Here is an 18,057-nt window from a genome sequence, read left to right as displayed (position 1 = left end):
TTTATTTCACAACTTCAATTTTGTGCTGCTGCTTCACACTGCCTCAATGACCGACCTCTCCCTCTGCTTAAAGAGAATCCAGAATGGTGGGGTTTGGAATTTCTATTCTTAATCATGGAAAACAGCTGCTGTCGCCAGCTGTGTGGCACAAGTGGTCTCCTCATATGCTGGTCCACTGTTTCATCCCATCTTAATGTCTATTGTCTGGGAATTGTTACTACTGTAACCTATAACAAGCTTCTTGGCATTTTCCATAGGCCTCTGTAAAATCGATGTGCAATCCAACTAGTAGCCCATCCATGTACCACCTGGAATCAAACGTGTTATCATTATAATCAATCAGCCAATCAATGAATCAATGCTAGAATCTGCTTAATTTCCCAGAGAATAGGATCAATAGAACAATGTTCTGGGAACTTGCAGCCACAAGATGTCAACTAAGATGTCATTTTAACAATAAGGAATCAATGACTTCACAGTCTTTAATGGACAGGCTGTTTATTTCAGTCGTTGTACTTTAACCTGGTATTTGACATCTGTTGGAAACAGAGTTGTGAGTAGCCCAGTGGAGGCTGGTGGGAGGAGCTATAGGAGGTCCGGCTCACTGTAATGGCTGGAATGGAATTATTGGAACAGAGTCAAACATGTGGTTTCCATATGTTTGATACGGTTCGATTAATTCCATTCCAGCCTTTACAATTAGCCTGTCCTCCTATAGCTCATCTCACTCGCCTCCTCTGCTGTAGCTTATTGTCCGGCTGACCCGCATTGTCTAGCTGCCCTCATCTTCCTCCCTACATGGGCGTCGGGCAAGGATGCCGCGTGCGGGACTCCCCTCTCCTCACCATTCCATGAATGGGCACGCGCTTGTCAATGGTGCGAGGGCTACCAAATAAGGAGAAGGTAGCGCACACTGCCAGAGTATAAACTGGCGCGTCCTCACAGCTCCTTGCCCCTGGTTGTACCCTCAAGGTCCAGCGCACGGTGCTGATCTGGTGAGTAGCGCTCGTTTCATCAGCTCTTCCTCTTGAGTCATGAGTGAGAAATTACACGTGTTTTGGAATTACCTCGGAGGACTACAATTATGCTAACCCGACTGGAAAGATTCTGAATGGAATGCTCTCTTCCGCAACTAACCAACTGGCATCCGCTCACTGGAACTGCGTCAAAGATACACATTTTTCACCGTACACTAATTCTACGTTTTTCGGGCCACACACATTTTTATTCTTCAATTTTTATTGTCCCGCGTTTGACACGTGGTTATTGTATACAGACCGTGGATAATAGATGGGGACATGGTGTGCCAAGTAACAAATTCTGATGTAGTAGTAGGCTACTACATTACCACAATGTGAGCTGCATTAACAAGTCAAAATAAGTCAAAATTGGTTGGCATGAAGCATTTGTACAAAAAGTCACTAACCATTAACATTCGGAATTACAACCACAAATACTTGCTAAACTAGGGTCCTCTATAAAATGGATTGACTGAAGAGTAAATCATGTCAAATCAGTATATGATAGTTGCATCCACCCCTTATTTCAACTGATGTGATTCAACTAACAAACCTGCAGTAAACATTGTTCTAAAATATAATTCCCATATATAGCCTAGCATTAACACTTCCATTTCAGTTGCCGTATATGCATAATTCATAGCTCAGTTGATTGGAGCATGGTGCATTGATTGTGCCACATAGTCCAAGCTTAAAATCGCGTGCAAAATGACCATATTATTTTCCTGTTACAGTCAAAGCTGACACCATGTGCGACGACGAGGAGACGACCGCTTTGGTGTGTGACAACGGCTCTGGCCTGGTAAAGGCTGGCTTCGCCGGAGATGATGCACCGCGCGCTGTCTTCCCATCCATCGTGGGTCGCCCACGTCACCAGGTAGAGTACTTCACCTAAAGCTGCTGTGTGAAAACCAAATAAATAGTCAATAAAAAGTGGTTAGGTTATTAATTGTCTGTAAAATCACATCTCGTTGGAACCTTGGAGAGCCATGTGTAAATTCCACTCAGAAGGCCATATGATAGGCTATCATACTCATACGCCACATTGATTCAGACCTATCCTTGCGTCTTCTCAGGGCGTCATGGTCGGTATGGGTCAGAAAGATTCCTACGTTGGTGACGAGGCCCAGAGCAAGAGGGGTATCCTGACCCTGAAGTACCCCATTGAGCATGGCATCATCACCAACTGGGACGACATGGAGAAGATCTGGCATCACACCTTCTACAACGAGTTGCGCGTGGCACCTGAGGAGCACCCCACTCTGCTGACAGAGGCTCCCCTCAACCCCAAAGCCAACAGAGAGAAGATGACCCAGATCATGTTTGAGACCTTCAACGTCCCCGCCATGTACGTGGCCATCCAGGCGGTGCTGTCCCTTTACGCATCTGGACGTACCACAGGTATGATGGATAGATAAGTAGTCTTCAGCCATGACCTCCTGAAAGGTCTTGTTCAATGCTAACATGTATCACCACACTTTTTCAGGTATTGTCTTGGACTCTGGTGATGGCGTGACCCACAACGTGCCCATCTATGAGGGTTATGCTCTGCCCCATGCCATCATGCGTCTGGATCTGGCCGGTCGCGACCTCACAGACTACCTCATGAAGATCCTGACCGAGCGTGGCTACTCTTTCGTAACTACTGGTACGCACCGGACATGGGCAATATTAACCGCATGAGGAATGACAAAAAGCATGATATTTGGCAAAAAAATGATATGCCATTGGGGCCTCCCAAGTGGTGCAGTGGTCTGTGCCACTAGAGATTCTGGGTTCGAGTCCAGGATCTGTCGCAGCCGGACGCGACCAGGAGACCCATGGGGCGGCGCACAATTGGCCCAGCGTCGTCCAGTTTAGGTTAGGATTTGGCCGGCAGGGATGTCCTTGTCGCATCGCACACTAGCGACTCCTGTGTCGGACCGGGCTCTGTGCCCGCTGACACGGTCTCCAGGTGTATGGGTTTTCCTCCGATACATTGTTGCGGCAGGCTTCCGGGTTAAGTGGGCATTGTGTCAAGAAGCAGTGCGGCTTGGTTGGGCTCTCGACCTTCGCCTCTCCCGAGTCCGTACCAGTTGGATACCACAAAAAAGGTGGAGAAAAAGGGGCACATTTTTTTTTGTTAAACAAAATCATAAAAGTAAAATGAAAATATATTTTCCAGTAACAATCAAATGCATCACTTGAAACCCAACAGCTGAGCGTGAGATAGTTCGTGACATCAAGGAGAAGCTGTGCTACGTGGCTCTAGACTTTGAGAATGAGATGGCCACCGCTGCCTCCTCCTCATCCCTGGAGAAGAGCTACGAGTTGCCCGACGGACAGGTCATCACCATCGGTAACGAGAGGTTCCGTTGTCCCGAGACTCTCTTCCAGCCCTCCTTCATTGGTGCGTATTACTGATCTCCCCAGCCGTTGTTATATTGCACACGGTTATCTTAAATTGAGATAATCATTGTGTAGTAACGCATACGACTGCTGTGGATTAGTTTAGACTTCGTTAAAGTCATCTATGTGATGTAGGGTAACAGAGCATATGCCTGCGGGTATTTTCACAAAGCAGAATCAATGAATTATCCTGATATCCAGATAGGCTTGACTAAACCCATATTCAGTTTGAGCTTTCATTCATATTTGTATTATGTTTAAATCAAAGGTCTTTCTGTGTGTTAATATAAAGTCTGCTGGTTTAGCTGACAAACTTATTGATGCTTCATTTGAAATACAACCCCAGCATGTGAAGCATGAGCTGTGTGAATGCTTGTTGAAATACCTACCATAACAAGAGCTTGCAGCTGGTGCTGAGGAGCTGTCCATTTCAGCACCTGTTCACAGCCAACGCTCTCTAGAGGTTAACTGCCCAACTACTATATTTTCACAGTTGAGGGTCATAACAAGTATAGCCTATTTCTCCAGAGAGGGCTGGCTTAGATGGAAAGATAACATCATTGAGGCATCACTACAGACCCGGGTTCGATCCCAGGCTGTGTTACAGCCGGCTATGACTGGGAGGACCATGAGGCGGCGCACAATTGACCCAGCGTCGTTTGGGTTAGAGGAGGGTTTGGCTGGCTGAGATTTCCTTGTCCCATGACGCTCTAGTGACTCCTTGTGGCGAACCTGACACCTGCAAGCTGACTTTGATTGCCAGCTGGACGGTGTTTCCTCTGACACATTGGTGCAGCTGGCTTCCGGGTTAAGCAAGCAGTGTGTAAAGAAGGAGTGCGGCTTGGCAGGGACATGTTTCGGGGGACACATGGCTCTCGACCTTGGCCTCTCGCAAGTCCGTAAAGGAATTGCAGCGATGGACAAGACTGATAACATCATTGTCCTTTGGTAAACAGGTATGGAATCTGCTGGCATTCACGAAACTACCTACAACAGCATCATGAAGTGTGACATCGACATCCGTAAGGACCTGTATGCCAACAACGTTCTGTCTGGTGGTACCACCATGTACCCTGGAATTGCTGACCGTATGCAGAAGGAGATCACAGCTTTGGCCCCTAGCACCATGAAGATTAAGGTAATGTTGATTTAGGCATGCGGTTTTAGGATTGTTCTTAATTTTCAATGTTCTATTGCAATGTATTTCCTAAACGGTTTAGGGCTATGGGGCACAAAACTTTGAAACCCCAAAATGTAACAAAGTCAGCTACTTTCCTGCTCATTTGAGGGAATGGTGTAGATGTTATGCACATAAGAACAGAAAATGTTTTTCACTTTATAAAACACCTTGCTATTAGGCCACTAACCAATGGCAGTATCACTTGTTTGTAGATCATCGCTCCCCCTGAGAGGAAGTATTCTGTGTGGATCGGCGGATCCATCCTGGCCTCCCTCTCCACCTTCCAGCAGATGTGGATCAGCAAGCAGGAATATGACGAGGCTGGCCCCTCCATCGTGCACCGGAAGTGCTTCTAATCATCATGGCCCCTCATCCACCTTCTCCTCCGCCCCACAGTTACCTCTGCGCTCAACGTAACTTACAGCCCAGGCTCAGGCCCAGGCAGCCTTTCATGTATTGTTCTCATTGACCAGTTTGTTTACACTCAAGTGCAATTTATATGTGGATATGTATAGGTTCATAAATAAACGAGACCCGGGTCTTGCAACACACCTTTTTGTGTCTCATTATGGCTTGCATTAGATACACTTCAGTTATCCTTATAAGGATGGCCTATATGTTTTAGAGGTCACTTATAAATCATGTTGGGAGAGCATGTTCCTTTATCACAATCGCTTATTGCTTAAACCTATAGGCCTATATGACTCTTCAATGACAAAGGTGTCAGGAATGGCACTGTAAAATACCTTGTTCTGTACAGGTGAGCCAGTGGGGAGCATACATGTAAATCAAAAGCATCAAAGAAAAGACAGAAATTGACACTGCATAAATGAAGGACTTGGATTGGTGTTCTTTTTCCTTGTGTTTCGTGGACGTTGTGACTTGTGTATTGGTATGCAGTGTTTGCATTCCTGATGACCTCAAAGCCACCGATGTCTCTATTATTCAAGATCATGTGCTGAGCTTCCCCTCTGCCTCCCCCTCTCTTACTTACACACACACACACACACACACACACACACACACACACACACACACACACACGCCTTCTTGCCTATCACATCATGTGATGATTCATTGGAAGGTTATAAAAGATTTCACGTTATGAAAGATTACAGCAGGGAGAGCTAAGGCATCTGATGATCCATTAAACATGCCTGTTCATTGGATAAAAACGGTCCCATGATTTTTACATTTTTTATTTATTTCACCTTTATTTAACCAGGTAGGCTAGTTGAGAACAAGTTCGCATTTGCAACTGCGACCTGGCCAAGATAAAGCATAGCAGTGTGAACAGACAACACAGAGTTACACATGGAGTAAACAATTAACAAGTCAATAACACAGTAGAAAAAAAGGGAGTCTATATACATTGTGTGCAAAAGGCATGAGGAGGTAGGCGAATAATTACAATTTTGCAGATTAACACGAGTGATAAATGATCAGATGGTCATGTACAGGTAGAGATATTGGTGTGCAAAAGAGCAGAAAAGTAAATAAATAAAAACAGTATGGGGATGAGGTAGGTAAAAATGGGTGGGCTATTTACCGATAGACTATGTACAGCTGCAGCGATCGGTTAGCTGCTCAGATAGCAGATGTTTGAAGTTGGTGAGGGATCCCTCACACTAATCCATGCACTTTAGATCAGGTAATAGATTCAATCTGCGAAGGTACATTCTGTGTGTAAATATCGTTTCTCTTCCACAGCAAGGGTCAAAATCTAAATATTTTATAGAGCATTCATGAGGCATTTTAGTAGCCTCATTAAACAATTCACTTATTGGGCATAAGCCTATCCTGCATTGTAATGCATGACATTTGGGGGGAAATAAGATTAATATTAGTATTTTATATTTTTTTATATTTATGTGAATATACAGAACAATAAAAGCTACTTAATTTAAATTTATTATTAGGCCTACCACTTCTTTGAAATAATCTGAGATATCATTGACAAATATTTGTGTGGTTGCATCTAAAAATAGTCTAATGTTAAGTCATGTGTACACACTCCCTGCACTGTAGTTGAATTGATCATATCTAAGGGCGAAACAGGCCTGTTTTGATGCCTTTTTTAAACCCCCACACACAGGCATGCAACCTCATAAAGCTATTAGCTTTGCCCTGTGATGGAAACAATAGCTATCCCAGTGGGGAAAACCTGGTTGAAAAGACGTCAGTATGACGTCTTATTCTGGTCGCAAAGTGGTTGAAAAATGACATTTTTTTCATACGTCTTTTTACTGACCAGAATATGACGTATTTTTCTGAACATCATACGACCAGTTGGTCATAATTGTGACCTCTATCTGACAAGATGATCATAATTCTGAGCACTATATTTTGTGCTATATTATGTAGCCTACTGGTCATAGTTAAGACCTCATCATAACCTGGTAATGACCACCTGACTACTGTAAAATGTATTGCAGATGATAAAGTTGAATATTGAAAATATGGTTCATTATATTTCTATTTGTTTCCATAGTCACCAATACAAGTTTAAATCTGCAAAATATTCTTACATTTAAAATAGATCAAGCAATGACAAAAATAAATCTCTACATCACAATTGTTGCACATCTGCAAACAGTCACTGTATCATAATTCACCCACAGACATTACATTTATAGAAAGACCGGGACACAGTTTATATAACGTCTGATTGTTTTATTTTGTTAATGATTAATAAGAGTGGTGTGATGGGTCAGATCTCAGTGAAGAGAATCAGCGAATTACAACTTTATAAATATGAGATTACATTATTTTTTTTTGTTAAAGGACATTCGTGAAGAAACTTTGTGAACTCAGCTGGCTAAAGGTATTTTCAATGATTTTCCATGGTACTCGTTGAAGAAGATTGTGGCAGTTATAGCTTAGATGCCTTCAAAAAGGAGCAATGCACACAGTACCAGTCAAACGTTTGGACAGACCTACTCATTCAAGGGTTCTTCTTTATTTGGACTATTTTCAACATTGTAGAATAATAGTGAAGACATCAAAGCTATGAAATAAAACACATGGAATCATGTAGTGACCACAAAAAGTGTTAAACAAATCAAAATATATTTTATATTTGAGATTCTTCAAAGTAGCCAACCGTTGCCTTGATGACAGCTTTGCACACTCTTGGCATTCTCTCAACCAGCTTCATGAGGTAGTCACCTGGAATGCATTTAAATTAACAGCTGTCCCTTGTTTAAAGTTAATTTGAATAATTTATTTCCTTCTTAATGCATTTGAGACAATGAGTTGTGTTGTGACAAGAAGGTAGGGGTGCTATACAGAAGATAGCACTATTTGGTAAAAGACCACGTCCATATTATGGCAAGAACAGCTCAAAGGACAATAATGACAACAATCTCAAATGGTCAAGTTTTGCTTAATCCTAATGTTATAATATTCAAGAGTTCTGTATAAACACACCGCTCTATAATCCTTAGGACATTGTTCGGGACAAGGATTCCCCCAAGAAAGGTACATGCAAAAATGTAATTATGTGTAAAGAGGCATTAAAAAGAAGAAAAAAATGTAATTCCTGCAACAAACATTAGAAATGGAAATGGCAAATCTCTTCCTCTTCTCTGCAACCTAAAGGGGTTCAATCGGTTGAACCTGAGCAGATGTGTGAGTTTGATTGAGTGACAGGGAGGATGAGCAAGAGAGAAGTGGGAGAAACTTTACATGACTCACCAAGGGAGGTTTCTGTTGAACCAGGACACAAGGGTTTTGAACCTAAAAAAAAAGGTGAGTTAAAGTAAAATATTATTTGCTTTACAAACTTACTGTATATTATTAGAAGCAGTGCTATTTTATTTGGATCTACTTACACTACAGTCTTAGTAAAGAGTTCCAAAGTGGTTCTTCGGCTGTCCCCATAAGAGAACCATTTTTGGTTCCATATAGAACCCTCTGTAAAAAGTTTTACCTGGAATCAAAAAGGGATCTATATTTGACCAAAAAAGGTTCTTCAAAGGGTAATCCTATGGGGACAGACAATGAACTGGTTTACATTCTAGATAGCACCTTTTTTTCCTAAGATTGTATGATCAGCCACTATGGGCAGCTGAATAGCATGTCTCTTGGGGAATCCAGTTTCAGTGAGACCTGATGCAGAGAAAAAAACGAATGATCATCAGCATAACTAGTACAAACCTAGCTCTTACAAAGCTGGCTAGTAGGAACCAAAACACATTAAAGATCAGAGTATGAAACAGAAAAAAATAAAAATGTGCACATAAAACTTGACTATGGATTTGTGGAGTTGTGGTTCTGCGCTTTCCTTTCCCTGGGATGTGGCAGAATAGGTCACTGATAACTGAGTGGGTGGCCAAGCACTGCTGTAGAGGCCATGCATCAGGACATTTACATGTATCCAGTACTCTAAAGACCGAGACAAATCATCATTGACCATTACCTAAGGTCTTCACTAAGTTAGACTTAGCCTAGCAAGTACATTGACTACGTTGCCCCTCGGCAACCTAGCAGTCAGGAAGACATACGGAGAGAGAGGCTATTTACAGGCTATTTACATTTCTTAGTCAGCCAGCTGGATAACTTATGTACTCCTTCCCTTTGTTCCCTCCTCCATCCTGCCACCTTCCCTTTGTTCCCTCCTCCATCCTGCCACCTTCCCTTTGTTCTCTCCTCCATCCTGCCACCTTCCCTTTGTTCCCTCCTCCATCCTGCCACCTTCCCTTTGTTCCCTCCTCCATCCTGCCACCTTCCCTTTGTTCTCTCCTCCATCCTGCCACCTTCCCTTTGTTCCCTCCTCCATCCTGCCACCTTCCCTTTGTTCCCTCCTCCATCCTGCCACCTTCTTTTTGTTCCCTCCTCCATCCTGCCACCTTCCCTTTGTTCCCTCCTCCATCCTGCCACCTTCCCTTTGTTCCCTCCTCCATCCTGCCACCTTCCCTTTGTTCCCTCCTCCATCCTGCCACCTTCCCTTTGTTCCCTCCTCCATCCTGCCACCTTCTTTTTGTTCCCTCCTCCATCCTGCCACCTTCTTTTTGTTCCCTCCTCCATCCTGCCACCTTCTTTTTGTTCCCTCCTCCATCCTGCCACCTTCTTTTTGTTCCCTCCTCCATCCTGCCACCTTCTTTTTGTTCCCTCCTCCATCCTGCCACCTTCTTTTTGTTCCCTCCTCCATCCTGCCACCTTCTTTTGTTCCCTCCTCCATCCTGCCACCTTCTCTTTGTTCCCTCCTCCATCCTGCCACCTTCCCTTTGTTCCCTCCTCCATCCTGCCACCTTCCTTTTGTTCCCTCCTCCATCCTGCCACCTTCTTTTGTTCCCTCCTCCATCCTGCCACCTTCTTTTTGTTCCCTCCTCCATCCTGCCACCTTCTTTTTGTTCCCTCCTCCATCCTGCCACCTTCTTTTTGTTCCCTCCTCCATCCTGCCACCTTCCCTTTGTTCCCTCCTCCATCCTGCCACCTTCCCTTTGTTCCCTCCTCCATCCTGCCACCTTCCCTTTGTTCCCTCCTCCATCCTGCCACATTCCCTTTGTTCCCTCCTCCATCCTGCCACCTTCCCTTTGTTCCCTCCTCCATCCTGCCACCTTCCCTTTGTTCCCTCCTCCATCCTGCCACCTTCCCTTTGTTCCCTCCTCCATCCTGCCACCTTCCCTTTGTTCCCTCCTCCATCCTGCCATCTTCCCTTTGTTCCCTCCTCCATCCTGCCATCTTCCCTTTGTTCCCTCCTCCATCCTGCCACCTTCCCTTTGTTCCCTCCTCCATCCTGCCACCTTCCCTTTGTTCCCTCCTCCATCCTGCCATCTTCCCTTTGTTCCCTCCTCCATCCTGCCATCTTCCCTTTGTTCCCTCCTCCATCCTGCCACCTTCCCTTTGTTCCCTCCTCCATCCTGCCACCTTCCCTTTGTTCCCTCCTCCATCCTGCCACCTTCCCTTTGTTCCCTCCTCCATCCTGCCACCTTCCCTTTGTTCCCTCCTCCATCCTGCCACCTTCCCTTTGTTCCCTCCTCCATCCTGCCATCTTCCCTTTGTTCCCTCCTCCATCCTGCCACATTCCCTTTGTTCCCTCCTCCATCCTGCCATCCAATCTAGAAGATTCCTGCAAAAAAGAGAATCAAGAATTGAAAAAGGCAGTTGAGAGTTGTAAAGTTAAAATGGGTGAGGGAGAGCAGGGATAGGCTAAATGTATCATATGGTCAAATCTCAGATACACACAATACAAGGATCCCTGATGAATGGAGAAAAACTTCATATCCATATTGGGGGTACAAGTTTCAAGAATTAGTCTAGCTCATAATGTCTCTCTCACACACACGCAGAGCGAGACAGAGAGAACAGACATACACACATGTACTGTCATGAACTAAACTGATATCAAAATGTCAAAACTTTTGCTAGCTACAACAGGTAAAAATGTAAACTTACCATGACAATAGAAGATTAGCCAGAGTGCTAACATTAACATTAGCCAGCTAGCTAGCTACCAAAAACTTCCTTGACATTCTTCTCCCCAACAAACCACTGCTTTACTTACAAAACTAAAACATGAATGCAGGAGAACAGGGACTACCACGTAGCAGTCAAATCTTTTTTGTTGTTCTCCAGCACTGTTGTTGTGTAGCCTAGCGGGCTCTTTGTCCCAATGTGCCATATGCAAGCAGTGCCTGCACGCAGAGATCTATTGCTGTTTGAGGCACAGATTCCAATCCAAGTTTTAGCTGGAACTGTTATGCCTACCTCCTTATTTAGCTACTGAAATGTGTATAAAATGACTGCAGGCACTATGTTAATTACTTTAAAGCTTTAAGGGAAAATATATAAATGTCATTTTCTCAGGGTAAAATAAAATAAATACATTAAAACGGTCAAATTCAGGTGCAACAATTGTTGTAAATCCTATTAGGTTGCAGTAGGATATTGAAATAAAATAGACTTACATTTGATTTGATAAATTCTGAAAAGAAATGTAGTTAGTCATAATAGAACATTACAATTGCATTCAGTAGAACAGAAGAAAATGTGCAACACAATAAACAGTGCAATTAATATCAACAAAATAGTATTATTAGAATCCAACACACACAGAACACACCATATATCATTCATTAAATAACCATTATTTCAATTTGAGCTTTAATGACCTAGTAGATTATATGAATTGGAGGTGACATATCACAATTCTTCGTTTTTAAAAATGGGCATTTCATCACCTGCAGAATAAAAACCTTGCCCTAATCCTGAAAAAGTGAATCTGTGTGGAAAAAGTGAAGAGGACTCGGACTGAGTACCATTAGTCGTAGCCCATAGTAATATGATTCTGCAAGGCTCTGGATAATATGAATCCCCCGAGTCCAAGTTCATGCTGAGTCCCCAGAATCTCAAACAGAATAGGCCCTAGCCCAGAGTGTTGACTGTGTACAGTATGCCAACCAGACCATAACCCGCTTTGGTGAGTGCTGCCAGCTGTTGTTTGCCAAGTATGCAAAGCTGAATCATGCAAAACCAGCTGAAAAAAGAGCATTACCCAAATGTATAATCGTAATGGTTCTTGTGTCTTATATGCAATGTGTGCATGACCCACAAACACTATGCAAATTCGTTTATATAGACTGGTGTCTATTCATTTAGTAGCATTTAGATAACTGGTCAGTAGTTCAATTTCAACCAAAAAACAGATATCAACCAAAACAATACATATTTTAATGATTTCTGGTTGTGATCTGGTTATAAGAAGTCCCGACCAGATTTCAACCAGTAAAAGACGTCTTTATCACGTTTTATGCCCACTGGGTTACTAGGAGCACTGAGACTGTCACGATTACAGTAAAAAAAAAGCAACAGGTAGGCCTATCTGCCTTAAAAGTGGCTCCGAAAAAGTGGCTCTGAATATCTGGACGCCATGTCTTGACCTGCGGTTTTAGGACACGGCACATTCACAACTCTACCTCTGTCACACTGAGCGCGCGCAACCTGACACAATTCGATCTGGCTCAGTAATTTTGATGTGTTATAAACTGGAAACGCACAAAGTGCATTGAGGTTATCACCAATCGTGTTATCACAGATTAATCTTGCGCGCTGTCACTGGGTTCCTTCCATTCGTCGAATATTGAAAATGAGAAATCCTGGTATTTTGGCGGCGCTCCACCAACCTGTCTGCGCGTGACGTAGGGAGGGGACTACTTAAAGGCGGATTAATGCTGGCAAGACATTAAATCCAACCACCCTCCAACCAGACACAGTGCGCGACCCATCAACCTGATCTGAAGATCGAAAATAGGAGGGCTTATAGTAATCAGCCCTTCAGCCCCACAAGACAACGAGAAAGTGTGGCAGCGTCATACCAGCGCTTGGGCAGAAGCACAGACCAATATTGCACAGCGCTGGAGAGAGGAGGGCGGGACAGCTACGGGCTTGTGATCAATGCATTTGCCAGATAACCTCGGAGCCTCTGGAGAGTGATAACGACCAAAAACCCGGGGAAATATTTTCCACATATTCGGCAGAGGTTCGTGCCGTTGGCTCTCGCCTCCTCCGGATGAACAATAATGGGGGAATGGACCATACTAGAGAGGCTCCTGGAGGCTGCTGTCCAGCAGCACTCTACTATGATAGGAAGGTAAGAGCAAAATGTCAACTGGATTTGCAATAACTAGGTATGCATGTTTTAATGGCTGTTGTAGGGGCTAGATAGGTGGCTGTGCCATGCACTAAATGAGAAGCAGAGACTGGGCGCTATTGCCTGTTACGCTTACTTTACCAAACAAACGCTTGCAAAACATTTCAAAACACAATATGAATATCAATGAGTAAATACTTCAGAGTACACAGAAATATATAACAATGGCGCACTGACATAAATTATAAAAGCATAATACACATATCATCCGGACCAACACCCGTGCTAAGAGCGAGCAGAGCCTGATCCCAGCAAAGAGCGTTTGTTTCAGCACTGGACAGCTCCCAAACACGCGCCTGTTTAGAGACTCTGTACTCAATCTCCAGCCATTTTCACAGAATTAACATAATTTACTGACTCTATACTCATACATTGTTTGTTTGTTTGTTTTTAGGATCCTACTAACTGTGGTGGTGATCTTCCGGATTCTAATCGTAGCAATAGTTGGAGAGACAGTATATGATGACGAGCAAACCATGTTTGTTTGTAATACCTTACAACCAGGCTGCAACCAGGCTTGCTACGACAAGGCATTCCCAATTTCACACATTAGATTTTGGGTTTTCCAGATCATAATGGTTTGCACCCCGAGTCTTTGTTTTATCACATACTCGGTGCATCAGTCGGCGAAACAGAAGGAGCGACGGTACTCCACCGTCTTTCTGACCCTGGATAAGGATCAAGATTCAATGAAACGAGACGACAGCAAAAAGATGAAAAACACCATTGTGAATGGAGTACTTCAGAACACAGAGAACTCCACCAAAGAATCCGAACCCGACTGTTTGGAAGTCAAAGAGATCCCCAATTCAGCCATGAGAACTACTGGAAAGTCTAAAAAGAGTCGACAAGAGGGTATCTCGAGATTTTACATAATTCAAGTGGTTTTCAGAAACGCGCTGGAAATAGGGTTTTTAGTGGGTCAATATTTCTTGTACGGATTCAATGTCCCGTCGGTGTACGAGTGTGATCGTTACCCCTGCATAAAAGATGTAGAGTGTTATGTTTCCAGACCAACAGAGAAGACCGTGTTTCTAGTCTTCATGTTCGCGGTCAGTGGCTTTTGTGTGTTGCTCAATCTGGCAGAACTCAATCATTTGGGGTGGAAGAAAATCAAAACGGCAGTGCGAGGAGTTCAGGCGAGGCGGAAGTCCATTTATGAAATCAGAAATAAGGACTTGCCTAGAATGAGTGTGCCTAATTTCGGTCGCACTCAATCCAGTGACTCTGCTTATGTGTAGCACATGGAGAGAGTACCCGATGGGACAATGTGCGATGTGTAAAGATTGAATCAAGATGAGCACTGGATGATGACAGCTCCCAACGCCACATCCGTTTCATGACTTAAAAGCGTGGGCCGATTTTTTATTTGTTTATCTTTTAAGGACTCCAATGGCAAGCGTGGATTACACGTTTGTTAATTTATTTATTACATTGCACTGGTGCAACTTTTTAGTAACGTTTATACTATGTAAAGCGCTAAATAGAGATCATGTCGACGTGTTCAAGCATTTACTCTTTGTGGGCTGATCTACTGTACTTGAAGAGAGTAGGGTATGTTAAAATTGCACTAAGAGGTGAACACCCGGGAACCAAACCTAACCCGATGCGTGACAGTGTTTAAAAAATAATAATTCAACCGATTGTTGACACCGATCTATTTAAGCGACACAATACACCGGTTGATTATATGTTGGAGGGGAAATATTCTCAAGATTTATATAGGCATATGCCTAAATATATAAATACATTTTGACTATGGATCGACCTAGTTGAAATACATTAGCATCATTCATATTTTTGTTGCCTGTGTTCGCACCACTGACTTTAACGTATGTAATCATTCCATTGCTATATAGCTGACTTGCAAAACAGTATCTGGTGGATTTGCTGCAAACGCTAACGTCTGTGACTTCCTTAATTTATTATACACCAAAGCGCCCACTGCTTTCATTTGTGAAAAGTGTTTTCTTGCTTTCGTGTAATTAAGTGCCATACTTGTACATAGACATATATATATGTATACATAGAAATAAATAAATATATAATATTGTTCATCATGAAAGCTAATTCCCTGCTTGAATTATGCTAAACGCCGCCCTATTTTTTGCTTGAACTTGTGATTTAAATGGATATATTACATTTGTCTCTAGCTCCCTTTCTATTTGGCAAATGACTGGGAAATGAATAAAGTGCTAGTCTTTTTTATATACTGGAAGAAAATGTTTCTCCACAATCACAATTGATCTCAACTCAAATAGCACAAATTGACCTTTTTAACAAACTAAGAATGGGCAATAAGTATCTGCTCAGGTGCTAGGGTTTTTTCACAGAATGGTTTTCAATGTAACCAAAATGAACCAGAAAAAAAACACCCTTTTCTGTCGAAAAATAAAAGTGGGATTCATGTACACCAGAAACGTGTGAGGTGCAATACTTTTCTGTCTGAAAGCTGAACTGGAATGTTAGAAGGATCCTATAGCTGCCCTGTCTAACCATGGCTTGGTTCAGTGAAAATGGCAATGTTTGCCACACACACACAGGCCTATGTCGTTCCATCCCATGAGAAAACCCCTATGAGCTCTTCCTTTGATGTTGTCAGTGTCTGTTAACATGTGGGTGTGCTGTAATGCATTTCAATGGGGATGATGCTTCCATGACAAACATCAATACTGCATGTCCCATAACATTGACCAGATGCAGCCGTAATGTGAAATGCATTCTAACATTCATGTCCTGTCCCTTCCCAGTCGTAGCTGACCTGATCATGACTGTTCACATGGCTGCTATACTGTTACTGACTTTGTGACCTTGACCAGGAAGCTATTGGACAGACACACCGTACAGAACAGGGATGATTACAACCTGATCTTCATTGATAGAGGACTTTTTTTGTCCACCCCTTCTTCCCTCTTTTCAAGGAAGTGAGCAAAGGAACGGCTCTGGCTAAAGGGAAGGTCGTGTGAGCCTCATGAAGGTCACCAAGAAAAAGAGAAAGAGAAAAAAGGGAAAGTGCTGAACTGTACGCCCACACTCCAGAGAGAGAGAGAGAGGGAGGGGGGAGAGAAACAGAGAGAGAGAGGAGGATTCCAGGCTGACCATCCAGGATGATCTGAGGGATGGTAGGATGCAAGACTCTGCCTCTGCCAGGATGACTTGGCAAAGCCCAAAGAGATCGAAGAGTAGCGCACACTGACACATCCATCTCAAACTCAGCAGGGACATGAAAATTGTCTGTAACTCAAGAAAAGTGCAGTTTACCTACTTGGCCTCTCTCCTCTCTATTTCTCTCTCTATTTGTCTCTCCCTTCCCTATCTATGAAAATGTTTACTGACCAAATGACTGTACAGGCCATCCTGTCCAATTCCACACAGTTGTTTTCAACGCTTGTAAATCTCTTGGGTTTTCTTTCATTGAGAATTCCCAGTTATTATCCTACAAACAAAGACTATATTTTCACTGTATATTACTGTATATTTACTGTACATTTACTAAAGAGCCACTTGCTCTGATGCTGTGCTTGTGGTTTCCCTGCAATATTCATCCTGGTAATTTCAAGGCTACTTCTAAAATGCCCAAATTATTGGGTTATGTATGAATGCAATTATGCATGCTGTGTTGCATTTTCCATGTGAGCGTTGGGAGGCTTGGTTTAATATTACGTTGTACCTGTGCTGCTCTTTATTTCCTCTGTGCTCAGCTCGCGAGAGACAGGCTAAAAAGGAAGAGGGCTTCTGACCAGAGAGATAGCTGGAGATAGCGACAGATGTAAGCGACTCTCCCAGTTCTATGCCATTTTATCTTGTGCTCGCTTCAGCCCCCGCTCTTGACAACAGTAGATACATCTGAGCAAGGACTGCAGCTATTTCAAGGATCCAGGACAAATGCTCAGGAAAATCAGACATTTCAGCTGATTGCAGATGCTTAAATATACAGGGAGGGAATTTCAGAGGACCATTTTAGCCCTTAATCTCTCAGTCTTTGTCTAGAGAAACACCTCTGAATTAGAGAGAATCATCTCCCTGAGACTGTTATGGTCCGGGAGAGAGGAGAGGTGGTCAGTGCACTGTCCTCATAAAATATCAAGCTCATTTTATTACCATCCATTACTGCGTCAGTGTAATTTCATCCTTCCCGTTCAACACTTTAATAAGGCTTTGCCGATAAAAACAAAATGCACTGGTTACCATAAAAAAATCAATACTCCTTTTCTCAACAACAAACCAAACCAAGCCTCCAACCCTTGACGTTTTTTATTTAATGCGCTGGTTCCGTATATATGTACTGTAAAGCGGAATGACTTTGAAAGACATACTGTGAATTAAATCCATTTTCTCACCAAGAGGAGAATACATTTGCTAAGGGTGTGCTGTCATTTTGTTCTCTTATGTCCCGACTCTCCTTGTTATCCTTCTTTCCTCTACAGGAGAAGTTCATCTTTAAGACGGCCATGTAGAAAAAAACACCCGAGCTGGTTCTTTTTCAAATGCTGAGTCTTAATTTTCTCTACTTGCTGTCTCTAGAAATATGAAGTCATGTGCTACATCCAAAGAGGTGTTTTATGTGGAAGACGATCTAAACAACGTCAACGTTGTATGACACGGGCTCACAACTGAAATTCTGCAGAAGCACTCTTGCGCCTTATCATCAGCACAGCTGTCAATTCTTCTCGATACTATACAAGTGGGAAAGCCAAATACATACAACACAGTTTCTTTCTATGAATATTGTGTGTGCATATGTCTTGCACATTTGAAAGGGTGAGAGGGTCACCTTGGGAGACGGTCCAAGACCATCACATTTAATTATAAGGAAT

At 43.0% G+C, this 18,057-nt stretch overlaps 2 protein-coding genes across 3 annotated transcripts; both read left to right on the top strand.

Annotated features, from left to right (window-relative positions):
- The first annotated feature begins 826 nt into the window (after positions 1-826).
- LOC118362661 (actin, alpha cardiac muscle 1) lies at positions 827-5,138 on the top strand. 2 transcript variants are annotated; one of them, XM_035743182.2, is made up of 7 exons: positions 828-995; positions 1,754-1,896; positions 2,096-2,420; positions 2,506-2,667; positions 3,217-3,408; positions 4,364-4,545; positions 4,800-5,138. In XM_035743182.2, exons 2-7 carry the CDS (start codon positions 1,768-1,770, stop codon positions 4,941-4,943), a joined length of 1,134 nt encoding a protein of 377 aa, XP_035599075.1. In that variant the 5' UTR covers positions 828-995; positions 1,754-1,767; the 3' UTR covers positions 4,944-5,138. The 2 variants fall into 2 exon arrangements, with proteins under 2 accessions (XP_035599076.1, XP_035599075.1); XM_035743183.2 differs by lacking the exon at positions 3,217-3,408 and having other exon boundaries at positions 827-995.
- A 7,622-nt stretch (positions 5,139-12,760) lies between these two features.
- On the top strand, positions 12,761-17,589 carry LOC118362660 (gap junction delta-2 protein-like). Its single transcript, XM_035743180.2, has 2 exons — positions 12,761-13,180; positions 13,635-17,589. The coding sequence occupies exons 1-2, from the start codon at positions 13,110-13,112 to the stop codon at positions 14,479-14,481; spliced, it is 918 nt and encodes a 305-aa protein (XP_035599073.1). The 5' UTR covers positions 12,761-13,109; the 3' UTR covers positions 14,482-17,589.
- The last annotated feature ends 468 nt before the right edge of the window (positions 17,590-18,057 follow it).

This window comes from Oncorhynchus keta, chromosome 29 (genome assembly GCF_023373465.1).
Source record: "Oncorhynchus keta strain PuntledgeMale-10-30-2019 chromosome 29, Oket_V2, whole genome shotgun sequence".
Lineage (NCBI taxonomy): Eukaryota > Metazoa > Chordata > Actinopteri > Salmoniformes > Salmonidae > Oncorhynchus > Oncorhynchus keta.
The sequence above is the reverse complement of the archived record's forward strand: the minus strand, read 5'-3'. Positions and strand labels throughout refer to the sequence as shown.